The following is a 26,953-nucleotide window of genomic DNA, read 5'->3' on the forward strand; positions in this document are numbered from 1 at the left end:
TGTTCTTGTCCCTCCCCTCAGTGGCACTGAACTGGAAGCAGGGAGATCTCTCAAACTATACGATAAATAAAAGAAGTGTGTAGCATGCATCTAAGAACCACACGTGGATTCGAATCCTCGCTCTATTGCCTAGTAACTTTGAACCTTGGGCAAAATATTTAACCCCCCTGAGTCATTCCTGGAGGCATAATAACTCCATTGCACTATTGCATTGTACAAAGTACTTGGCACTTCTCCCTGGCACTTGGTAAGCATTCAACAGATAGTAACAGTAACTTAATATGAGATGGAATCTGATTTAGAGTCACACAGGAAATGATCTGGGGGGAATTTTTGCCTCTGTCCTTTCCTACCTAGGCTAAAAAGCCTCTCCAAAGAGTCGCAGAGGCTCACGGGGTGTGCGCACGGGCGGGCGCCATCTACCTCCCCAGACAGGCCATCAAAGGCCCTGCGCCCAGGCAGTGGCCAGTTGTCCCTGCATTCCAAAAGTGCACGTGCTAGTTTCATTTTGCCAGGTATCCAGCGAATAACAAAACATTCTTTTCAGCTGATTACAAAAATGTCTACTTGATAAGCTAGGTGGTATGTCATAGTTACCTACCTGTGGAGCCAAGTTTGTCATTGTGACAAACCAAAAGAGGAGCCCCAGAAATGCCGGGCACCCTTGCGGACCCCAGTCCCATGTAGTTGTTTAACGGAAGCATTGGGATTGTGAAGACCCGGAGTGCCTACAAACATGCTACCTGGGGCTTGAAGGCTGCAAACACATGTCAGAATCGGAAGTGTCCAGGCACACCTGTATAGAAGTACGAAAGCTGAGAGGTGGCCTTGACTGGCTCTTCCTCGAGCGTGGCTGGGCAGGTCATGGTGCTGCCAGAGGCCGCGGGCCCCAGGTGTGACCACCCTACCGGGTTCGGGCCTCAAGTGACTGATTATCCAAGGGTTAAAAAACAGCTATAAACATGTTTCTTTATTAACTGAGGAGAGTGGCTATGAGAACTGGTCCCACCCTGAATTTTTATTTTATTTGGTCCTTGGATTTTTTTCCTCCATCAAATGTTAATATTAGAAAATGCATTAAAGGGCAGATTTTAAAAATAAATTTGATATATTAATACTAAAGTTTTGGTAGCAATAATATTAATCTGGAAGTGATTATTTACTTTTCAAAATACCCTACCAAAGGATTCACTCAGGATTTCACTAATTAATGAGGTCTCCTAAGGCATTTGACATTTAATTAATTTTAATTACAACTTTTGAGAAGTACTCTGAGAGCAAGCCATATACCTACGTTCCCACTTGTTAATTAAAATAAGGACTAAATTATTATTGTCTTTTAGTAATTTTGAAACTAATTGCCTTCAGGTTATTTGTTTTTAAATGAAACCTTCTAGGCCAAGAAATTTTTTTTCTCCTGTGCCCACGAAAAGTCTCAATGATCACAATGTTAATGAAGTAATTATAATATTCTTTGGGATAGCTTTTGTCTTAAATCTGTGCTCCCAGAGAACATTTGCATAAAATCCCATTAATATGAGGGTTATTTAAACCATTGTTATTTAAACATGTAATATTTAAACCATTTAAATATACGTATAATGTATGATCACACTCCTTGCTCAGAAAAGGTCTTTTTCTTCCCTGCCCCAATGACACCCTTCCTTCTGGGAGCCCACGGAAGCACCCCAGAGTTCAAACAAGTGTTCTTTTCAGAACCGCTTGCCCTCTGCCTCCCAGAGAGCGGCCTCCTGCACCCCCTCTGCCACCCTCCCCGGAGGCTTGGAAATTGGAGGCCATTTCAGACATAGGTCTGTCCTAGGTCCTTGTCATCAGTGTAGGGAATGGAACAAGAAACGCATGCATCTGAGAATCAGGATTGCGACTGTAAATCACATCTGCCCTTGTGTCATTCATCAAATAGAGGCTCGTTTATTGCCATTTTGTCATTATAAAACTTTAATTTCTGTTTGGCTGAAAATATCACTGATGGGTACATGACAGGGTTATGAACTCTTTGTATAAAAGCCTCTTTATAAATAAGATTTCTTAAGGCTGTAATGATTTTGTTATCTGGGAGAGAGAGTGTGGGAAGAAATGTAAAATACAGGGCAGAGGGCACGCAGCGAAGGCAAAGTTACAAAGTTCAAGGGAGCATGGTTACAAAACTCCTTTCTTTAGATTGCTGGCATTATCCTGGAGTTGGCTTTTTAGAGAAGAAAACTCACCATAAAGGTGAGTCCAAGTTTAGATCAAGCTCCTGTGTAGTGTATGTGTTTCCTGAATTGTTTTTGCATAGAAGCAAAAAGGACCCTTCCTCTCCCTAAGCATTCCCGAGTCTCCTCAGTGACAGCCCACCGTCCTTTGAGACGGGAGGTTTCACCCACAGGCGAGTGGTGCTCGGCTTGACAGACAGGCAGCGTGCGGCCTCCTCAACGGGTGTCTGCACATCCATTGCCTCTGATTTAGAAGTGGAGTGACCACTGCTATGAAATTGACTTTTTTTTTCAAAGATAGTTAAAGCACGAAATATATCATAGTAAGTATACCACTTACTTTGCTTAAGCTGTCTCCCAGGCTCAGTTAGTGAAGGGGTGTGAAAGTGTCAAGTCTTCCCTAGAAGACGAATAGGAAGTTCCCAGAAACAAGGACTTTCCAAGAAACACTGTCATACCAAAGAGGCCCCATCCCCAACACTATGCTGTTTCATAAACGCCGTGTGTGTGTTTTTGTTTCGTGTGCTCTTTGATCCCTAGGAAGAGCAGAGAAAGTTAATGCCACAGATGTCACAGAGGAAAGAAATTATTTCATAGGCAATGTGTATAACATACTCCAATGGTATTGCATGTAATTGTATGTAATGTTCAATTTTTTTGTCCTCTGAACATCTGCATGTAACTAATTCTGTTTTCCAATCATGTGACAATGAGCTTTGTACTTTTAACAGGTTCTTGTGCATTATTTTTAACATATGGCTGTTTAGTGAGAAGACCTAGTCTTCCGATGGTCACACATTATTGGTCTTTTACCCTGTGTGTGTCCTCAGTTCCCTCCCAGGTAAACAGAGCTAGAGATGTAAAAAGGGAAGAGGGGAAAGGGAAGCTAACTGCCTGTTCCAGGTGGTAGGCCATCAAGTTAAGCTTCCTGGACAGTATTCTGAAAATAAAGAAAATAGTCCTATTCAGTGATACATTTGATTTGACCACAGACTGGAGTCAGGTTTTGACTTTGCTGGCCACCTCCACTTAGAAATAGAAAGCTTCCCAAAGTCACTTATTCCACTGGACATGTTCAATCTTGCTCTACCTGTTAGATAATAAGCTACCGTTACTTTTCTGGCTTTACATGGCCCATGATGGCGCGGCAAAGGCAGGGAGCGGTCACCACATATGTGCTCCCTTTCTGCCTCTCATGAAAAGAGAGCGCAGGCCCAGGAGTCTGCGTGCACTCAACCAGGTTGCGTGTGTGCATGCACAGCACAAACCCAGGAACATCTTTCTGGCTTCCCCCAAGGCAAAAAGAAGAAAAACTGCCATCCCTTTCCAGTGCCTAGCTCCGCCATACTTGCCAGCTAGTATTCCTGAAAAAAGTGGTCTGTCCTCACTAATTCTGCCCTCCACTTCCTGTTCTACCTTTGACTCACTGGAATCTGGCTTCTGTTCCCCTCACTTGATGCAAGCGTCACTTGCTCAGAACTGCAGTGACCTGCTAACTGTTACATAACTTCCAGACCTCTGCAGACTTCCTGGTATCCTTTAACCTTTACTCTGCCTCCTGCCATCCTCACCCCACCCCTGGCGTCTGTGACACCCTCTAAGAACAGTTCTTCTCTGTGAGGGGTAAGGTGTGGTCACTTGTGTTTCTCCTTCCTTGTCTCCTTACCTGCCTGTCCTCCTTGGCCTTCTTCGGTTCTCCTGTGAGAGCTCAGTGTGCTTTCACGACTCCATATTCTATCAGCAGAACATCTGGTGCCAGCTCAGTAATTTCAAAACTGAATTCCTTGGCTTCTCCCAAGCCCTGTTCTTCCTTCTAAGTTTCTGATAAATGGCACCAGCATTTATGTGGTCATCTAAGGCTAGAGCATCTGGTGGTTTTTTCAGGCCTCTTGTACCTTTGACAGCCGTAATTCCCTCTTCCGCAAGACCTTCTCAGTAAAACTTCCAATGAATGTGTCCTTCTTCTGACACCTTGAATAAATTCATGGTGCCCTGCTAACCCTTGCTCCTGCTTCTATTACTGCACAGCCAGTTCGCATCTCAATTATGTGTATGTCCCCCTCCCTCCCTTCCAAACAATTCCACGAGTTGCTCCTTTCTGTATACTCAACACTGACTCAATGAGCATAGGACAGGCACGCCACGCGTACTTCAACAAACCAGTAGCAAAAATGGAATGAAGGTAGCAGGTAGGGAAAAGGGAAAGGGATGGCCGTGCCCATCAGAACTTAGGGGTGGTGGAGGTGCATGGTCACTGCGACCCTGGCTGGGAGCCCCCCAGGACAGACGCCTGTCATAGCGCGCTTCAAACCCCACCGTTAGATTACATCTCTATGTTAGGGGGCAGTCTCCTGAATACGCCCCCCTGAGAACACAGGGTGGGGCGAAAAGTGGGTTTACAGCTGGGAGTGTGTTAAAACACAGAGTTTATTCTTACAATATTGCTAATTAATTATTGTATTCTTTTCCATACGAACAACTGCAAACCTACTTTTCCCCCAACCTGTATGCCTATAGACTTAAGAAAAATTGCAGATCTAGAAAGAGCAGAACTCATCATTTTTCAATAAATTAGCTTCTGTTTAGCCCTGAGTTAGCAAACTGCTGCATGAAAAACAAGGACAGTTGTTTTAATCCCGGAGAGTGGGATCTTCTGTGTCATGGGAATTGAATTACTGAGCGTTTTAGAAAAGGGAAAGACTTCGTGTGAAGGAGCGAGGAGGAGAGACCTGTGCTGAGAGTGCAGTGGCTGGAGAGGCCAGCTCTAGACCAGAGGCTCCCTGCTGCCTTCTGAGCCCACGCTGTGCTCACTGACCCTGTCGGGACGGGGGAGCCAGGAGACTCTCTGCAAACACCCAGGTGGAGGTCCCCCAGAACCTGCAATGCATAGTAGCACCTGCTCTAAAACAGAACACCTGCCCCCTGCGTAGCAGCAGGGTTGGTGGAGGTTTGTTCCTGCTACTGCGTACACTTCCCCCTCCCCCCCCGGACTCCAGCTGGAGCGCAGCCTCAACTGCTACGTTCGCCAGGGAGAGAGGTGCTCTCGTCCCCCAGGCACGTGGGTTCTGTTACATCCTCATCTTAGAATATTAATTAATTGCTCTGGGGTTGCTGACGAAGAAAGCCACGTCTGCCAGTTCATGACATCAACACTGTCATTTTCACTGTAATGCTGAGTCAGCGGTGGCACTGACGGTGGAGTGGACGCTGGCGGTCGTATGCGCCAGGGCTGCTGGCACCGTTTTCCCCTAAACTGACACTGCTGTGAGGACAAAAAAATAACGCCCATCAAATGACGTATCAATAACCAGTTCCACACAAAGATATAAACGGCATTCTTATCGTGTATATTTAAAAATAAAAACGCCCTTTTTTGGGGGGCAGGGGGGTAGCATCTGTTAATGTCTGCCTAGCTTTCCGTGTGACATATTCATGCCAGAGGTGAAAAGTCCCCAGACTCTGCCATCCACGGGGCAGCAATAACAGTGACAGCCCCCACCGTTTTCATTTTCAGGCTAATTGAATATACATGGAACATAAGTGACTGGACTGTGTTAGCGGAGCCCACAGTTGTGACGGTCCCTGTCCGAGCCTGCAGAGACTGGGGCTGGGACTTCGGAACTGGCATTTCAGTGGGGATGGGCCATGAGAATTAAAACAGTGGGCGGCAGCGAAACACAAGCTGTTTAGGTAACACTGAATCCACCACGTCAGGTAGACCTGTGTGTTAATATAGAGTAGTGGGCGGAGTAACTAGAAAGGTGAGTAAGGTGCAGTCATTTCTTCTAACTAGAAGAAATAGCTAGAAAGACGGCGGGGGGGGGGGGGGCCGCCAGTGGAAGGCTGGACAGGCTGGACCTTTTCCAGTTATCAGAGGGGCCGCTGGCGATGGGGAGCAACATGATGAAGGCCACAGGCTGAGACCTTTAGAAGGAATGGGCTGAAAATACAGCACTTGAACGTGCAATTGAGTATGAGAGGAAACTGGAAATGGGGTGATAGGCCATCCAGTCTTGTAAATTGCCTTTTGTTGTAAGATAAAATTTATTTCAAACACAGCTACATTTTTCTTGGGTGTAAAGTCCCACATTGAGCAAATCAAGGAGCAAGAGAAGGTAGAATGTTTCCTGTTACAGGATGTAAGAGGAAGTAAGACGGTACGGTAAACCCTCACGATTCATAACTTCTGAATCCCAATATATATGCATCCCACCAAAGCATATCCTGTTTCCCATAAAATGCAGCGAAGTGTGACATCACTGGAGGGACCACATGTGCAGCAGCACGTTGGAAGTCACCCAGGGAGATGTGTCTGCAGGGTCCAGGGGCCGCCCTCAGGCCCCTGCCTGGAGCAGCACATTCGGTGCCCTGACAGAGTTACATCTGAATTCTTGTCGTGGATGGGGCCCTGTTAAACTCATTTCTTTTTGACTTCACGACCTTTTCTCCAAAATGGGTTTCAAATAAGCCTGGTTCTTTCCTTTTGAACTCACATGATTATACCCGAACTGCCTCATCATCAGAACAGCAAAAAGTCTCTCTCTGGCTTTCGATTACTATCTCTTTGCCGGCCATGTCCCTCCTCCCAGGAGTAAGAATCACACACATGCACTCACGCTCTCACACACACTCGCTCATTCTTCAACTCCTTTCAGGAGTGTAGCTACCCAAAGGCTTTCTGTATCTGCAGTGCTGTTTGGAGTCTAGCTGTAAATACTCCCAGTGCACCATAGCTCACCTCACAGAGTCCTGTGGCCAGTAAATGCCTCTTTTCACTACAGCCCCTCCCTCCATCTCCTCTCATGTGGGAAACCTATTGGAAAGCTCTTTAGGAAGCCCAGTTTATGGAAGGAGGTGGCGGGACCAGGTCTAAGTGACCTTGAGTGCCCGGGGGTGGGTTTTAAGAATAGAAAGAGAGGATTTCACATAGGTCAGATTCAACTACAACTGGCTTTTGTGTGTTCTGAGACCTAGGTCAGCTGATTACTTTAAATTAAAATGTATATTGTAATTGACATCTCAGCATATTAAAATTGGCATCTAGGTAAGCGGTCTCTAATGAAGTGTCGTACTTAATGACTAATTCCAAACTTTAGGAAATTCTAAATCAGATTCAGCATTCACCATGTTTTTTCCCATGTTCCTCTTTAACCCAACGTTGAGAAATAACTGTGTGTTTATTTTTAAAATGAAAAAGTTAGCTGACAGGCTTCTCATCTTCTCATTTTTCATAATAACTAATACTGTAAGCATAAATGCGAACAACGTCTGTAATAAAGTTACACCCATCTATCCTGGATTCTGCAGACATTCCCTAAGCAAGAAAAGAAACATAACTGGTTACTTTACAGTTCACTGGTGAGGCAGAAACAAGGCGACACAGTGTACTGGTTACTTATTTGTAACCAGTATGTATTCCCACAAGCCAGGGGAGGGGATGACCCAGCCAGAGCTTTCCCATGTCCTAAGTGGGTTCTCATCTTCTTGAGAAGACCCCAAAGTGGCACAAGAGCCAGCTGAGCGACCCTCTCTCTTCTTCATCCAAACCGCTTTTCCCCCCCTGGTTTTCTTTCTGCAGTCACCCACCACCACACCCTTTTTGAAAGCTCAAAAGGGGAAAACCCAAAAGAAGAAACTCTGCCTCTCTGAATATTATATTTTAGCCTAAGGAGCTCTCCCGATGGAAAAAACTGTGACCAGTGGGTCCCAACAAGCAGGGCACCGGGCCCACCAGGTGTGAGCAGGGAGCCCCAGCCCCAGAAAGAAAGCCAGCAAATCAGATTTTTTTTTAATTGCTTCCATTTCACTTAGAATTGAGGTTTTCCAGGTCACCATGGACACGTGACTATTCTTCCCATCTGATTTCCCATCTGACACATGGTTCAGGCCTGGGAGGCCAGTTAGAGCCCGGTGTGCAGTGGAGGTGGTAGGTAGAAGGTGCAATACAACATGAACTCATTTCATTTGGTCTTAAGCAAACTCAATACCCAATGTAACAGGAGCTGGCTGTTTCATTGTCTCTATTACCCCAGAGCTTCTGGGACCGAAACGAAGTGAAGGCCAAGGTGAAGAAATTGGTGGGGACACAGCTAAACAGCAGACAACGGTATTTCTGACAGTCACAGTTGGCTCTGTTTTTACAAACTGTGTCTTTTAGGGTAATCTAGCAGATCCAGGTATAAACTGCCCCCTGCTGTCCGACACAGAGAAGTACATAAAAACTTCCACTTCATTAAAAAGTGTCATAAGCTGAATGCCCGCAGTGAATACAGGCAGATCGCAGAAGCCAAGGACATGGCAGGTCACCTAGATCCTCTCCATGTGAAGACAAGGGAAGATGGCAGTTGGAGGTGTGATGAAAAGCACTGTTCGGGGGATTTGGAGAGCCGCCTTATTACCCCAGTCGCAGCCTTGTTTCCTGGAGCATCCGTGGTCCGGCAGCATCTGCATCTCTGGAGAGCTTATTAAAAATGCAGAGTCTTAGGCCCCTCCCATGGCCCCCTGAATCAGAGTCTACCCATTAACAAGGTTCTCATAAATTCACGTTAACAAGGTCCCCATGTACATGTGAGAAGCTGTGAGTGTTAACTTCAGAAAGAGCTTTGACCCTGGAGAAGGCCCACTGTGCTCGAAGGTTTACATCAAACTGAATTCAGTCTGCAGAGTGAATAAACAACTGAATAGGAGAATTGAATCCTCTGTTAAGATCATGATTTCCTTATGCCCTTATTTTCTTAATACTCTTGGTTGATACGTGCTCACCTGACACTACCTCTTTCACTTGCTGTATTTCACACGACTTGCTGAATTTCTGCAGCAGCTGGCACTTGCCAAGCAATGTCTTTTAAAACCATTGGGTCCCAGCAAGGACGTGGAGGGCGTCGGTTTTACCTCCAGCAGCTGCTGTGTGTCCCTTCACTCTTATTTGCCCTGGTCCTGTCTCTCGGTCCCCACAGCCCTGCTGTTACAGTTGGGGAGCAGCGGCTTGGCCCTCCCTGCAGGGCGGAGCCGGCCCGTGGCCTTGTCGGTCTGTTGCTAACCCAGAGTGTTCTTTTCTGCGCCAGGTCAGGGAAGAGTGCCGGCTCCTGAACGCCCCACCTGTTCCACCCCGGAGCACAAAGCCTTTGTCCACCAGTCCCTCCATCCCTCCTCGCTCAGTCAAGCCAGCGCGGCAGCAGACTCGCTCTCCCAGCCCCACCTTGTCCTACTATTCTTCAGGGCTGCACGACATGTAAGTCTTCACGCCAGGGCCCTCTTCCACAGGACTCTGCGCATCGACCAGGTCACGGGGGCCTGAGAGCCATGTTGAGGTAGCTGTCACCAAGGCAGGTAGTGGGAGAGGAAATGTTCTGTATGGTCTTAAAAACTTTTCCTGGGACAGCACGTTGGGTTTGAGCTAGGGTGAAAGAGCCAGTCTCCTAGGAAGAAAAGATCTCAGAGTCTGTGAGAAGTTCAGGGATACAGGCCAACAGGATTCTCTTAGAAGCACCCCACAGGCCGCTCTCAGCTCTAACACACCAGCGCAGAGTTCCTTCCACTTGGACTTCAACACAAGCAAACGGCACCTTCGCCCAGGACTTAGCATTGAAAGGGACCTTTGGCTCCCTCTCTCCTTGGAATTTGCACCCAGGACAGGAATCCCTTCTTGACCATCGTGGTCAGGCAGTCATTCACTTCGGTCTGGATCCTTCCGGTGTTGGGAGCTCATTCTTTTGCAGTGCAGCTCATTTCATTGTTGGCAAGTGCTGTTCACTTTTTTTTTTTCCGAAATCTTTCATCACATTGAGCTGAAATCTATTTCCACGTAATTTCCAAGTGTTTCTTATGTCTACAAAAGCAAATACAGGTCCACCTTACCTCTCTTTGTCAGCCCGTGGAAACATAAACTCAGCTAGGATGTAAGTCTTCTCAGTTCTGGTAGCAATTTCCCTGGACGTCTGGTCACCCACCCCCAAGCACACTCTGGCCTCACTGTCACTCTTAAACTAGGGCCCCAGAGCTGAATGCACTCGCATGACTCCACTGCTGATCTGTACAGTTTTAAGTAGCTCACCTTTGCAGGTATTTTTTGTTTTCCATACATTTAAATCTTTATGCTAATATGACTCATTGCACAGAAACTAAGGCAAGTGTAAGCATTTTATTTGAAGCATCTCCTCCTCCCTCAGGCTTTTGGATGGAAATGGAGTCATGGGTGGTGGTGATGTAGTCATATCCCTAGTACAAGGGTGGCAAGCATGAGGCACCATAGACTGCCTTGGCACCCCACCCTCGCCCCCTGCAGACATCACTAATCAATCACAGTGCCTGTTGATGATATGCCTAAACATGGCATAACAATTTTTCTTATCATAAAGATCTAGGCATCCACTAACAATGATTTTATTGCTAGTTAAAAAAAAAGTTATATATTTGCTATCTCCACTGTAGCATTTTAAATCATTATGTTTATATCCATAATTACCAGTATTTTTAGTAATTTAAATATTCTGTTTTTAAAAATTCAATGAGGTTAGCAGGTACTTTACTGAATTCATGCTAAAGAAATATATATTTTTCTAACTACATTTTTCTAATCAGAAGTAAGATCTATGGGAGAAAGAAAGGCTTGGGATTGGACTTTTTTTTTAACTAATCTCTCTTTCTCTGCTTACTTTGAAGCAGCGTCACTAAAAGCGACACCAGCCCTTCTGAAAGTGCTCCTGTTTCCTGCTATCCGTGCAACCGAGGGAAAGCCGATTCTGTGGACCTGAAGTCCCCCTCTGGAAGTCCTTCTGCCGACGCGCTCTCCTCCCGCCTCTCGTGGCCTAACCATTACTCGGGAGCGGGGGAGAGCCACACCAGGAGCGACTTCCTGCTGGATCCAAGCCGGAGTTACAGTTACCCTCGGCAGAAGACCCCAGGCACACCAAAGAGAAACTGCCCGGCACCTTTTGATTTTGAAGGCCCTGAGCCCTTGGCCTGTCCCACCAGCTCAGCCCCTGCAGAGCCCAGTAGCAGCGTCTCCGGTTGTCCCAAGTCCGCCAGCTACTGTCTGGAGAGCACAGATCAGAAAACTCTCGCAGCCGGCACAACAAAGCAGAGTATCTCGTGCCCTGCCTTGCCGCCCAGGGCCCCCAAACCAGTGGAAGAGAAAGCCTCCTCCGGAACTTCCCCTTTGCCTCTGAAAATCGATGGTGCTGAGGAAGACCCCAAGTCTGGGTCACCGGACCTCTCGGAGGACCAGTATTTTGTTAAAAAGGGCATGCAGGACATCTTCTCGGTCTCCTACCCCTTCTCATCCCCGCTCCACCTCCAGCTGGCCCCCAGGTCCTGCGGCGACGGCTCCCCGTGGCAGCCGCCCGCCGACCTCTCGGGGCTGTCAATAGAGGAAGTGTCCAAGTCCTTACGGTTTATTGGTCTGTCTGAGGATGTCATATCGTTCTTCGTTACTGAAAAGATTGATGGGAATTTGCTTGTTCAACTAACAGAAGAAATCCTCTCAGAGGATTTCAAATTAAGCAAACTGCAAGTGAAGAAAATCATGCAATTCATTAACGGCTGGAGGCCCAAAATATAGACAAATAACCCCAGCTAGCATTGAACAAAACTGACACATGTGTGTGCTAGAAGGGGTGGGCTGGGACACGATTTCATGTTTTTTGCACTAAAAACCTTCTCTGTAAATAGGGATAAGAGACACTCTTACTATACAGATTCCGTTTTTGAATGGTGAACAGGCTATTTTGTACGTCAATAAAAATGCTGTACAGAACACCTAGAGGTGTGCCTTGTACACCACTCAACACTCAACAGCTGCTAAACAAAAGGCACGTTCAGAGAAGTAATTCTCACCCAATAGGCCTGTGCAAGAAGATATGATATTTATTACAAAATAGCCAAAGCTGAAAGACATAAGAATATTAAACACACACACACACACACGCACACTTTTGAACAACAATTCCTTCCTTTGGGGGAATCGACTTTAGACAATTAACTCTATTCTGTGCTCTGTTGTTTGGATTACTCAATGCTAATTGTTTTACTCTTGTGCCTGACAATGTTAGTGATGACACTTTAATGTTATATGCTTGGTGGGGATCTTTTCATCAAAAGGCATTTTCCAAAAGTCACGTGTTGACAGAAGATAAATGACTTCCTTAGAGACCGAGCAAACCATGGCCACAACAATGATCTGTAACTGCTGCTAACTTTCCTGAGCAGAAGAAAAACACAGAATAGAACCATACATGTATGTGTACACGGTACAAATGTATATGTTGTAAACATCATTTTGAGTCTGCTATTTTAGATAACGCCTGTTCACTTCCCAATATCCACTGAGGTTTGGGGCTGTTAACTAGTCTGACTCTTAGGAAGAGTGGACGGAGTGACCCAAAGGTTCTCAGAACCCTGCCCCTTGAAGCTCAGACTCATTAGAGCTTCATCACTAAAACCTTGGAAGGAATCAGTAGACAGTCTATACGGAAGAATTAAATTTGATTTTAAGCCCATGTGGGGCTGGGTTTGACATATAATACTCCCGTGACGGTGTCTGGGGAAATGACAGTTTCTGTCCAGTGACAGTTCTTCCCAGGTTTGAGCATCTTATTCTCCTGATTTCTGAAATGAGGTCTGAACAGATTTCTCCAAGTGTGTTTGGTGCTCTCAGATATCACACAACCATCTTCTGTTACTATATGGGCCACATCTGTTGAGACATTTTTTAAAGTATTGCTAAGAGTATTTGTTTAGTGCATAAACCTCTTCGTTCCTCCCTTCCAAAGAAAATACATTACTACCATACTTAAGAATTTCAGAACATGATTCTGTCAAATTTTGCCAAATTGATTAAATATTCCAAAATATAATGGCCTCACCATCATTTTAGACTTTTTGCAGTAATATATATCTGAGCAAAGTTTTAGTTCCCCAAGCAAGCTGTCACCATATAAGCCCTGGAGAATGTCCCCAGATTCTGAATGTAGGGACAGTCTGTGACTGAGGTGTCAGTGTGGCTTGCAAGATTCGCTTATATCTTATTATCCACTCTTTCTGCTCACCAAAATAAATAAAAAATGTAAAGGCAGACCTGCCCATTTAATTTTGCATACCTGTGCAATACAGCTTTATTTCTTGGTGTTCAAGATATTTGTAATCTATCTCATGGTTTAGAATTGAGATGAATTGATACCTCTTTGTTTTCCATCTTAAATGTCTTTTTTAAAAAATATACATAGAAGTTTCCAGTAGCGCACTCACAGGGCAGGAGGCCTCTCAGCTACTCTCATGTTGAGCAAGCATCCTTCTCTCTGAGGGGCAACTTCCTTAGTGACACTAACCTCTCAGAATTTTCCCTTTAAAATAAAAACAGACAGGATGCCATGGAGAAGCTACATTTTTTTTTTTTTTGGCAAACTCTTGCCAAATCCATTTTTTACACACGTAGCCCTTGGACACAAGTTCAGGCAGGAGGAAAGCGTGAGTTTGGGTTTACTACAAGGGGCACCCCACATAAACAACCGATGCTTTTATTTTTTTGCAAAAACTTTACACAAAATAGTTTCTGTTTGTTTTTGTCTTGTCCTATTTACGTTGAGTTTGTGTTGATGGCAACATAGAGACTCCTTGAGGGCAAGGCAGGGACTCTGGCCTTTGATTCGTGTGTTCCAAATCCATCAAGCTCTTCCCTGTGCCCGGCACTAGGCTGGCGTGGCTCAGCAACGCTGACCAAGGGCACAGCTCCTGCCCTCTTGGAAGTCATAATATTTACATTACAAATCACAGTTGCTGAGACCATGAATGTGTGGGGAAGGACATGAAACCCTCTGGGCAGTTGGAGGTATGGAGGATTAAGTGTGTCCTGTCTTTAAAGAACCCACGGATGGAAGAAATATGGCCTCTATTAAAGGGATATAAAACAAATATAATACCGCAAGACACTGACAACTTGGAATATGTTGGAGGCAGAAAGCAACTCTGACTCCCACTGGCTAGCTTTCTCTTTGACTGATTTGAGATTTTTTTTTTAACCGTAATAAATTTCTCCAGCATCTCTGAAGCCACAGACAAATGTGATTGCCGTTCCTGAACTGAACGTGTCCACAGGGGACCTTGGACCCTGGCTAACGAAGGCACGCTTAGCCAGAGAGAACGAAGACAAGAAATCAGAGCAGGGATAGGAAGGAAGCAGCCTCTCCCTTCTGACAGCTGTGGTTTTTGTAGTGAATAGTGAAGTACAGGTATTCCCCACAAGCAGAATTTTTTCCAGCCAACCAGGTCAAGACCAAGGACATCTGGTCGATTCCCTATAGACAGTGCAGTGACCACAGTGCTTGGGAGAAAGGGTCTGTCTACACAGGACCCTTTTAGGGATCCTTAGATTCATGGCTAAAATCATCATGGCCTCATCAGAAAAGAAAATCAGCAGTAAACCAAACCAAGCAACTGAAACGTAAAATGTGGGCCTGGCTCAGGTTGCGGGAGAGAACTCAAACACACATCAACTCCTTTTCAGAATCTTGCCAAGGCCTGCACCGCCTCTCTCCTTGAAGTTGAGCCGCTCAGCTTTATGAACTGTGAAATTTACGTTTATATTCTTTCAACCCACATACACCATTTAAGTTTATGAAGTTGTAGCAAGCTGCCCCTTCAACTCCATTGCAGTGTTTATTCTTGTCTCGTGGAAGTAAAACAACAACCTTATGGGAAAATATTATGACAATCCATTCCAGCTGTTCTCAGACACATCCATAAACACCCTTTGTTCACATTCCAGAACCACCTGCACGGCATCCATGTAGCTCCTCAAGAAGTTCGGGGGTAAGTGTGGATGGTAGAGGGTCCTTCATTTTCCAAACACTATGTTTAACAAGTCACTAGTCATCGTGCCTCAAGAGTATAAGATTAACATTTTGAATAACAAACTGGAAACAGTTCTCCAAAGAACCTCGTGAACTAGTCAAAGAAAATTTTAACTTTGCCCACCAGAAAGGTTAGTTCTGATGTTGGGCACATGAGACTCTCAGAACTACATCCACTGTATCAGTTCCCACTGCTATTCTAGTCCGATCAGTGCCCCAGGCTGCTAGGGCAATGGGAGTGGAATGCCGGAGTGGGAAGGTGGGGAGCAGGACTTCTCTGGTGTGGGGCTGTAGTATTGTGGAGTTTCTGTGGCCACCTGTCAAATCGCATCATTGAGTCTTTAAAATTTGGTGTTTTAACATTTGTCTAATTGTGGAAGCCAGAGGTAAACGTGATTTCAGTTAAAACTATATAGAACTATCTTCTGTAATTTTGCTGCTCTAATTTTTAGGCTATGATTTTTGTAATGAGCTGATCAGATTACAGATTTCCTTTGTTTACAATCTCACGTAGTAGGGCTCAGATGATTTCTTAGCTATGAACCCCTTCTCCCACTTTCATATTAAGTTCCATTTAAAATGCTGTTTAAGCTAAGCCTAAAAATTGAACTCCATTAAAAACGGCGGCATTTTCCTTAACATAAATGGAAATGATATATTCTCTTCAAAAAATTTTATAACCTTTTACTCTTTCATGGCTTGGAAAACTGAAGTTGTTAACTACCAGTTAACAGTTGCATTATTTTCCAGAGTGTTATCTAATGGGCCCAATGTGTACCTCAAGATAAACATGGTATGTTATGTCTAAAAAAAATTGTTGTTGATCTAAATGGTTCTGAAATGTCTATAAATAAAGAAATTTTAAAAGTTGCTCTTCTTGCGATTTTTCCTCAGTGAGTCATACCTAGTGTACAGTTTTCCAGACTCTTCCCCATCCTCATTCAGGAGAAGGGAACTCGTCTAAGGGGATTCTTTTTTTTTTTTTGACCTTTAAAATTATAGCTTTTTAAGATATACTTTGACAGATTATAAACTGCACACATTTCAAGCATTCAATTAATTTTGACAAATACATTGACCCTTGAAATTATCACCACAATTAAGATAATGAACTTATCAATTATCCTTAATATTTTCTTTTTTTAATATTTTATTGTTCATGCTGTTACAGTTGTCACTGTTTCTTCCTTTGCCCCCCTCCGCCCAACCCACACCCCCACTGCCACAGTCACCACGCTGTCGTCCATGTCCATGGGTCCGTCACACACTATCTGTGACCAGTCCCTTCACCTTCTTTCAGTCAACTCCTGCTTCTCCTCCCCTCTCACAGCTGTCAGTCTGTTCCATGTTTCCATGCCTCTGGTTCTGTTTTGCTCACTAGTTTATTTTGTTCATTAGGCTCCTCTTATAAGTGAGATCACATTGTGTTTGTCTTTCACCAACTGGCTCATTTCACTAATAAGCCCATTCTGTATTAAGAGATAGAGAACTGTGGCTGTTGTACAGAGAAGAAGGCGGGATCCAGGTAACGTGATGGTCTTCCAGCAGAACCCGGCGGTACCTGCGGGGTCAGGAGTTAGGACAAAGGACAAGGAGAGATGAAATGATGAGCTCTGAAAAATGTGTGAGTGTTCGGGCAGGGCAAGATAGCACAAATTCCTATCTCCGGCTTTCCTCTCACCGCATCTCTTTGGTTTAAGTGTTCAAGTTATATAATTACATCTAGCATAAGCCAGTGTGCAGAAATGGTGGAAGGTACTAGAGAAAATCAAGCGCATTAAGCGTGCTGTGGGATCCATCTGTAAGTTTTATGGGGAAGTCGGTAAATGGCAAGGAGAAGTTGATTAAGAGGCTTTTATTGTGCTCTAAATAGTGTGCGATAGCTTCCCAACATTTATGTCCTAAATTTTCCTGGTGGTTTTTTGTTTGTTTGTTTTTGTACCAAACCATTTGACTGGGGGGCTTTGGGGAAGGGTGGAAGGTTTGGGAAGACAGACAGGAGATCAGATGTCTCGAGGCCAGCTGGGACTTCCTCCCTGCCCACCTCCCCCCCCAACCCCCGCAGTGTCACACTGGAAAAAAGGTCTTTTTTTATGTGTTTTAATGACTACTTGTAATTTCAGTAAGAGAAATAAAATTGGCAAAGGAAGGTTGGGTACCCCCTAACCCAACTTTTCTAGGTCTCAACGCTGTTGAAGTCTCAGAGGGGATAGTTCCTTGTGGGGGCTCTTCCTGGGCACTGGGGGATGTTTAACATCTGGGTGGCCTCTACACCACCCAGATGCCAGCAGCAGCTCCTCTAAGTTGCAACAATCAAAATTGTCTCTAGACGTTTCTAAATGTGCCCTGGGGGACACAATGGCCCCAGGTTGAGAACCACTGCTCTGAATCCTGAGAGGACAGCCAGGGGCCTGAGAAGCAGTGGAAGGAGTGTGGAGCCCAACTCCGGCTGGCTGCACGTAAGCAAGTCTGCTTTTTCCTCCTGAGTAACACGGACTCATTGGAAAGAAAGTCTTCCTGTTTTCTTTTACTACACAGTACACCCCCAAAACATTCATTCCATCTTAGTACTTATGCCTCCAACCCTTCTGTGCTATTCCACAGGGAGAACACCTGTGACTAAACCCATGGGTGACCAGTTTCCTGGAAGAAACTGTGGGATCCAGGGAGGTTGACTAAAACGGCCAAGGATCTTCTACCTCAGGGTTCTGTGAGTGCTTGCATCACATAGACACTAGGTATATTTAGGTAAATTTAGGTAAATTTAAGCTGAGAAATAAGTTGGGTTAGAATCAAATATGTTTGAAATCCTACATATCAGAAGTGAGAAAAAGCCAAATCATTGAAAACAATGATAAGTACTGGGTAAATTTTTATTTCAAGGGATGGATTTTCCCTTAAACCCCTCCCCCACCCAGCCCCTTCTTGCTTATCTAACTCATACACGTCCTCCAGCACTTCCAGCGCCCAGGTTGCTTAGGCGTCACTCCTCTGTGCTGACGGAGCTTCCCGTGCGTACCTCTGGTCTCTTGTAAACTGTATGCTCTTTGGTGTCAGGGCTTCTGTCTTTTTACTGTGTATCTTCAAAAGGAGATGCGACGGGAGGTACTACCGAATGTCCACACGAATACCACCACATTTCTGATGGCAGCCAGTCTTTGTACCGCCAAGGTCAAGATCCTACAGCCATAGGATAAGAACAAGTTAAACTGAAGAGAACAATATACATGAAACTGGTATGGGTCATAAAACTCATGAGTAGAATAAAAGAGCAAGATATTAATTTGTTTAGAGATCCCAGATTGAGTTTGCATCATTTGCCAATGAATAAATACATTTTTCTTCTAACGGCTTAATTAAGCCAATGACTTCATTTTTTTTATGGGCATGATGAACTGAACAAGATCAATGTGTTCCCATGGACTGACTCAAAAATTGGCCCTCAGAGACACACGTGACTGAAAAGTAGCAGATACGGTTGGATGACCTAAGCTGAGAGTGATTTCAGGACCCGAGGCAGTGGTGGGTGAAGATAAGAAGCAGTTTCGGTGTGCTCAAGAACACACCTGGCCAGGAGGCCTTGTGCAGGGCAAAGGAAATGCCATCTATGGGCAGATCAGAGAAGTTTAGAGCCACAGAAGGCCTTGGAGGTAATTGGGTCCAACATCTTAACTTTATAGGAATGAAACCCACAGAGCGTACATCCCCCCCCACCACCACCACCACAACAGGTCTGCAACAGAACCAGAGCTAGAAATACAATCTCCCGGTTCCCTGTTTTGTACTCCTTCCAGTGCAATATTGTCTCGTAATTTCTTCAAATTTTAACTTTTTAAAATGACATTTAATGTTTTTTGTTGTTATTGTTTAGCTCTTGGAATGCCCTACTCAAGGCGAGAGAGAGAGAGAGAGAGAGAGAGAGAGAGAGAGAGAGAGAGAGAGAGAGAGAGAGAGAGAGGAGACAATCGTGAACTGGTGTATCCTACCTACGTAGGAAGTCCTAGCTGGAAATCAAGAGAAACCTCCCCTGTTTTTCTGCTGATAAAATGGAGGCTCTGAACATGTCTCCTGCTTTTCCATCAAAAAAGATGACTCTGGAGATATAAGTGAAACAGGTATAAGATCTTTTTAGGACATGCCTCTTTCAGGTATAAGATTTGTAAAATGTAAAATCCCCGAGGGCACATGCCTTCAACTCACTGCATCCAAGGTAAGCCCCCAGGACGAATTTACAAACTGAGCCACGGAGGTGAAGAAGCAGCTGTAGTACTGAATAAGGCCACATGGTGTCAGGCTTTTCTAACCAGCTAATGGCTACCCCAGGATTAGTCCAGTCAACTCTGATGAAGCACAATAGTTAGTCGAAGATCAGTCGAGTTAAATCTTGAGTCCAGTCATATTGGTGGTCTCTAATCAAAAGTGACTGGTGGTCTTCCCACTAATCACTTTTCCACTTCTTTTAGTCAGCCAAAAGCATGAGAATCCTGGTGTTATGGAAACCAATAAACAGAAAGAAGTGTCTCCAAAAAGGAGGAATTTGAAAGTGGGGCACGTAGAGTTTTTTCAAGCCATATGTCCAGGGGGAAGAGGGTAGGGAGGGGGTTTTGAAGGCAAAATTGACCTGTCAGAAGCCTTTCCCCTTCTTGGGTTTGAGTCTCTGGAATCTTGAAAGTGAATAGTGCAAATCAGAAGCTCTTGAGTGAAAAGTTATACCTCATTTTTTTAATTCCACGGCTGGTTTTGAACAACAAAAACCTCAGCCAGAAACAGAATCTATCAAGTATCATTACAGTAAAACTGACGTTCAGTTGGGCTTGAAAAGCACATCTCCTTCAGTCCTCCGTCAGCTTAGCAGCCAAACCGTGGGCCTGCCTAACTGATCCTGGAAGGAAGAACAAAGCAAATATGAATTCTAACAAAGAGTATGTCAGACTTTCATTTTTGCATACATACGTTCATTCTCTATGCTTTTTACTACTCCCAGTAAGTAACACAGTTGTTGACAGAGTATAAGAAGTCTCTCTTTCAATTCAACTTTTAAGGAGATGACTGATGTTAGAAATTCAGTAAATGACCTATGATTTCAGTTTTACTTTAGGTTGCCGTATTGAAACAGTATAATTTCCAGTAAAGATTTTCCTAGAACCATAATTAATCTGTTTTTTATTTTAATTCTCACCTGAGTACATGCTTGTTGATTTTAGAGAGAAGGGAAGGGAGGTAGAGAGAGAGGGAGAGAAACATCAATATAGGAGAGAAACATTGATCAGTTCACACCCCAACTGGGGACCGAACCCACAACCTAGGTATGTGCACTGACCAGGAATCAAACCAGATGATGATCCAACCACCTGAACCACATCGGCCAGGGCTTAACCTGTTTTAAGTCACACTTCAGCGATTGGTGAATAAGGGGCGTGGAAATACCATGATTACAGTAACTTATACAGTACTGGGATCCATGGACCAGTTAATCATTCACAGTTTGTTATTTGGAAGGTTGAGATAACTAACTTATCTTTCATAGAAAACAAACTGTAAAAGAACAGTTTGAAAGATGGAATGAAGTACATGTTCTCTTTATTCAGTTAGCTATTAGGTATATTTTATCAGAATTAATGCCCAAGGGATAAAATGCTGTTATTTAAGCCTTGCCAGCTTCCTTGAGAGATGTGGTGTTTATTTTTTGCCTTACCATGTTGCCAGTATTGGCCATTTCTAGAGCATTCATCTTCCACCCACAAGCTTCGTCCCTTCTGACTGTCACCCAACGCTAGAGTGTGATTTTGGTGTGGGATTCTGAAGGAGAAAGCAGTGGTTGCTGGGGATGAGAATGTGACACCCCGCACACCCTCAGCAATTCCAGCACAGTGTTTCAGGCCATGGGTCACCCAGCCCATTTCACTTCATGACCTAGCTCCTGACCTAGCTCAACTGCTCACTCTCCCAAATACCCACAGCAGGTCTGATTGTGACTGTAATAAAGGACCCCGTCTACTCTGTCTTCTCCTGTTCTGGGTTTCTTCTCATACTTCTTTTCCTGGAACGTCTTATACCTTCACCAACCTGCCCTGGTTAGTGTGGCTCAGTTGTTTGGAGCATCGTCTGCTAAACCAAAAGGTCGCAGGTTTGCTTCCCAATCAGAGCAGATGCCTGGGTTCAGTTTTGGTCCCTGGTAGAGGAGTGTGTAAGAGGCCACCAACTGATGTTTCTCTCTCTCCCCATCCTTTCCTCTCTCTCTAAAATCAATGAGCATGTCCTCTTGTGAGGATTTTTTAATACATTTTCCAGCCTGATTTTTCTATACCTGTTCTTACAGCCAGAGGCCCACCAAACAACAGTGGAGAGAGTGGGTTGGTCTCGCAGTCACACAGAAGAAGGCAGGGCAGCTGGTGTGAGGTCATGTGGGTTCTTTAACTGAAGTAATTTGGGAAAAGTACCTACCATCATTCTCAGGCCATAAAAAGTTGTCTTTTTAATACTACATGTACAAATGTTAAAGACAGATTTGAAATCACTCTTAGTATCAACAAAATATTGATCAGCCAGCCTCTGGCCCTCTGGCATGCCCCTGTGGGACACACCCACTGTGTTTAGGGGAAAGCGTGTCTTATCGGCTCCCGGGTTGACCGGCACTGTCTCTCATCCTCAGCCCTGCCCCTGCACCCAGCCCTGCCAGACTGTCCTCCTGCCGCCCTTCACCCACCAGGGCCCTGGGCATGGCCTCAGGTTAGACAGCTGCCCGTGCAAACATACAGATACGCACAGAGGCATTTTCCGTCCTCCTCTGTCCCCTCCCACCCCAGCATCACTATAAACCTTCTGTGTGCAGCTGCTCCACTAGCGTGAGTTACAGATGTGCTTTCGTATAATTCCAGGTGTCCAGCAGGTATATATAAACACATATACACCCACATACACTACAGACAAACACTCTCTCAAAGACTTAGAGATCAGACCCCCGAGGAAACGGGCCAATAGTAAACCACAGGCCTCTTCGTCACTGCACCCTCAGTGCCAATAACTGAACACCTTTGGAGTCAGCCAGCCCTGAGTAGGGATCAGAGCTCTGCCCCTGACTGTCAGTGTGACTATGACCTCGCTTTCTTACCTATCAAACAGGAATAATGACAACTTCTTAGAGTGGTTATAAAAATTAAATTAGTTGATTTATACGAACCTCTTGAAATGACCCTTAGTTCAAAGTATAACTTAATTCTGTTTTGAAATATAACCAAACCCCTTTAGAAATGAGGGAGAAGGTGGTGTTGGGAATAAATTACATATTCCTTCCATTCCTTCATTCATTCAGCAAGGGCTGTTGGAGCACATGTTGTTTTCAGAAGGTACCTGGTGCTAAAGCTGCTCTGGTGAATAAGACACAAGCTGATGATTTATAGACAATTAGACCAGTCGCAAAATCACTTCCTGAGGGCCTACTGAGTTTCATCCATTGTAACATCGCAAACTACATGTCTTATCTCCTTATCAGAAGCACTGAGAGGTAGCTACTAGTGTTAGTCCCATTTTTGTGGTTGAGGAAACTGAGTCAAAAAGGGTGACTTGTCCAAGGCCACGTGGCAAGTGACTGACCCTGAATTCAAACCCAACTCTTTCTGCCCCAGTGTCCACGCTGTTCTGCGGGGATTTGTACAAGGTGCTCTGGGAGCTCGGAGGGCAGAACATCCCGGCATCGCGAAACTCAGTCAGCCTCCTGAAGGAAGTGACATCTAAGCAGGAACCTGGAAGGTAAGTAGGAATTAGGACGAGGAATGGGAGGGAGGAAGAAGGTGAAGAATATTTGAGGAAAGAAAATGGTGTTTCTGAAGTTGTGGAGATGTGAGAAAGCGCAGCTTCATTGACAGAAATCATTCAGCAGCCTGGAGTGTAATGAGTAAAGAACGTTGGCGAGCAACGGAGCAGCAGCCAAAGGCCTTCCCGTGAAGGTCATTGCAAAGCAGGCAAGGGAGTCTGCTCTTCATCCTGAAGTCAGGAGAGGAACTTCGTCGGTGGAAGTAGGGAAGCAACGTGAGCAGACAGGATCACTGGGAATGCAGCGTGGGAAATGGGTTGAAAGGAAGCAAACCTGGGCTCGGGAGAGCAATTAGGAAGTCACACTTAAATGCGTGCAAGTGGCATGGGGGCCTGGATGGAGTAGCAGCCATGAGGATGTACGGAAATGGACCAGCTAGAGCAAAATTTAGGGGGCAGAACAAAAGGACTTGGTGGTTGATCAAACGTGGCAGCTAGTATTCATCTTTGAAGCCCATGCCTGAAGCTTCTCAAAGGCCCACATGCCTATAAATTTGTCATACTTCCACCACTCCCCCTCCTAATGCAATATGGGAAGGGAGAATAAAAGATTAATATTATAATAATATTCTGGTGGCTACTAGATGTGAGAAGAAACAATAGGATATTAATTTTATTGCTAATGATGATGCTCAAGGCACAATCTCCACTGGACCCTTTCCTGCTTGGAAGGATGACCTGGGAACCGAGTCATGCAGGTCCCTCGGGGATGAGCTGGATGAGGACCTACAGGGATATCTCTGACTGGGATATCCTGCTGTCCCATCACCTGACCACACTGGCCTCCACAACCACGGCATGCCTGGGATTTCCCCAAAGCAGAGGCTGCTGCAACCAGCTCCCCAGGGGTGCTAGAGGCTGCACTCCAGCTGCTCGGGACTGCAGAGCCCACCCAGCTGCACCCAGAGAGCCTTCAGCAGCAGCCATGGAACAAGGATCGCAGCGCGCGAGGAGTGAGGCTGTGGTGGGACCGAAGATGGCGTCCGGAATGTCCACGAGGACAACGGGATAGAAAAGACACTGAGGAACAGGGTGGGAAGGAGATGTTGCCTCAGCTTTGGGTGAGTTGCACTTCAAGTTTACCACTGGGGCCTGTGTGGGGCTGCACTGAACCAAAACCCAGCTACAGGAGCTCAGCTAAATAGAAGTTTGTTTCTCTCAGGAACAGGAAGCCCAAAAGAAGGCAACTTAGGACTTGCACAGCTGCTCAAGGTTGTCACCCAGAAACCGGGTCCTGCCAATGTCCTGCTCCCAGGTCCTCACCTGTGGCTTTTGGCCTCGTGCTCATGATTTGGTCCTGTACCTACAGGCATTTTTCCTGACTTGGAAGCAGAAAGAAAGCTTGGAAGTGGGAAGAATAAAAGACACATATCAAAGGACTCTGTCTCTTTTTAATCAGGAAACATATTTCCCGGAAGTCCTCCCCTACAGATTTCCACTTGGCCAGAACTAGGTCATGTGACCACCCCAAGCTGCAGGAGTCACGTAGGTGAGTATTTCTAAGCCAGAGCAAATCAGGGCGCTGCAAGCAAGAAGAGATCAGACACTCGATAAGCAACTGCAGTATCAGCATGGGCCCTCACACAACTCAAACTCACCCTCCCCAAAGCTGACTGCAGGTATGCGGCCGTCCTGCTGCAGATGTATTTGGTATGGGAGTCAGAAGCTGAGGACAGAGCTCAGCTCTAGAACTTAAGTCTTTCACTGTCTGAGATCACAGCCTCATTCCTGCTTGTATTTGTAGTCGTCTCAAACCCATCGGCAGTTTTTGACAAACATAGTATATCCTATTGCAATTTCTGGAAATGCATAATGCCTACTAGTATATGAAACGCTCTCAGAAATTTTCAGTAGGAGGCTGTTTGACTATATTTAACCCAACATTTCTCTAACAGCTTTGGAAATGTTGGTGTAAGCCAGTAACTTGAGAGTATCCATTTTAGTTCTTGTTGGTCATGTGGTTCACTAAAAATTAAGCTGTTAGCAGGGTATAAGAATCATAAGATCTCCACCCAGTGTAACAAGAAGTACAAGGCCTGTTTGCTGGGCGTGCAACCTGTGCGGCCACGCAAGGCCTGCCTCATGCTTAGAAGTGCCCCACACTTGGGCTCATGCTCCACTTGGCCATCCTGAAATTAATTTTTGAACAAGGAACTCACATTTTTATTTTGCAGTGAGCCCAGCAAGCTTTATAGCTGGTCTCCGACCAGATATACATGATTCATACTTTTACCTTCTTCCTATTTCAGAAGCAGCAGTCACAGGTTAGTTTAAATATGTTTGTCCTTCTTGCTGACATGCATAAATGTATGAAAATGCTAAAGCAGCCCTGGCTGGTGTAGTTCAGTGGACTGAGCATGGGCCTGCAAACCAAAGGGTCTCTGGTTTGATTCCCAGCCAGTGCACATACCTGGGTTTCAGGCCATGTCCCCAGTGGGGACGCACACGAGGCAACCACTCATTGATGTTTCTCTTCTCTTTCTCCCTCCCTTCTCCTCTGTCTAAAAATAAATGAATAAAATCTTAAAAAAAAATAAAATGGTAAATAGAGGAATGTTCTCTCATCTCAACACCCTTTCCCCACTCATTGGTGAGTGGGGAGAGAGTTATGTCAAATTAGTATCAAATGTAGTGAAAAAAAGAAATTAGCTTCACTTGAAGAAGAATTGAAAGCAAACCATTTTTAAAACAGCAAAACAATTAAAGCGACCAGTCTTTGAGTGTCTTGGGAAAGCAAATCATGTTTTATTAATTCATGTGTGTTCAACATATAACACAGTACACGGACTATAGCAGGGACTGGTTGGCTGATTGATTGAAATAGTGGTTGATGAATGAATGAATTTGACAAAGTTCATCCAAAAGTTAGAGATACTCTCTAGGCAGCCAGAGCCAAGACCAAAGCACCCACTGCAAACTAATGAAACCCAAGGTCTACATTTCCACTGCCAATTTATTTTTTTGTCAATTTGGGGGGGGAAGGCGTTGAAACTTAAACAAATGCTAGAGTAGGAGCTACTCAGGTGACCGCAAAGGATACACACAGGCAGCAAGCACCAGTCTAAGCAGTCCTCCACGCTGGAGGAAACACCTAAAAATGGGAACAAAACTCACACGGATCGAGGTCAGAGATCTTCTCAATTAGAACTTTTTGTTGGCATCTCTGGATGTCATGACAAGAATGATATGATGGTAAAAGCAAGAAACAGAAATAATAAAAGAGCCAATTTCTTTAGCCTTGGGTCCAGGCAAATAAGTGGTTTTTAATGTATTTTCCCCCATCCTACCACTTTCATCCTGAACTCTATTTATATGACCCCTTAACACCACAACCCCCATGAATGGAAGGCAAACAGCCATCCCAAGGGGTAAAAAAGAGCAGCATCTTCCACAAAGCACACTGCGTGAATCAATGTACCTCTCTGTGCAGGACAGTCCACGTCTAACTTTCTTTGACTTTGACCCACTTCATAAAGCACAGCACAAACTTAATTCTTCGGTCAAGGAATGGAGAAGGGTGAGCTTATGGTCTAGTAGCACCTTCTCCCTGACCAAGAAGGAGCCTTCTCTAGCTGTAGGCTGAGGTGTGCAATGAGCACATTCTTTGCAGGTATGCGTACTTATTCTTGTGCTGCAGTCAGCCGCTTTGCACACGGTCCTTTCTGCACACGATGCCTCACTGCCATCAATGCCTTTGCACTCATTCCTCTTCTCTTCATTTTGAGATCAGAAATGCTTTTCTGTTCCCACAAGCAAGCATAGCTAGTATTGTAGTTTAGCTGTTGAGAGATGTTGCGGTCATTTAGATGATAGTCCGGTGTCATTGAGAACAGTATTGAAAAAATATAATTGCCTTTGAGAAGCAAGAAACAGGCTTTCATACATTTGAAAGAGGGAAGTTAATCCCAAAGGAAAAAGCAATGAGGTTTGTATACTAGCAGAAGGAGGGAAGGAGATTCTTTTTCATTGTTTTATGTAAGATTCGAGATGAGGAGTCAACAGGGTATCGACCTTTTCATTGCAAGGAAAGAGCTGGCATTTAGATTCCTTTTCTGAAACAGGAGCTGGGTCTTTCATGTC

At 44.9% G+C, this 26,953-nt stretch overlaps 1 protein-coding gene across 1 annotated transcript in view; it reads left to right on the forward strand.

Annotated features, from left to right (window-relative positions):
- The window catches only part of GAREM1 (GRB2 associated regulator of MAPK1 subtype 1), a 180,346-nt gene extending 164,415 nt beyond the window's left edge, over positions 1-15,931 (forward strand). The window contains 2 exon segments of the mRNA XM_028523922.2: positions 9,281-9,447; positions 10,878-15,931. Coding sequence (XP_028379723.1) covers positions 9,281-9,447; positions 10,878-11,775 — 1,065 coding nt within the window. The 3' untranslated portion in view covers positions 11,776-15,931.
- The last annotated feature ends 11,022 nt before the right edge of the window (positions 15,932-26,953 follow it).

This window comes from Phyllostomus discolor, chromosome 9 (assembly GCF_004126475.2).
Source record: "Phyllostomus discolor isolate MPI-MPIP mPhyDis1 chromosome 9, mPhyDis1.pri.v3, whole genome shotgun sequence".
Classification (NCBI taxonomy): domain Eukaryota; kingdom Metazoa; phylum Chordata; class Mammalia; order Chiroptera; family Phyllostomidae; genus Phyllostomus; species Phyllostomus discolor.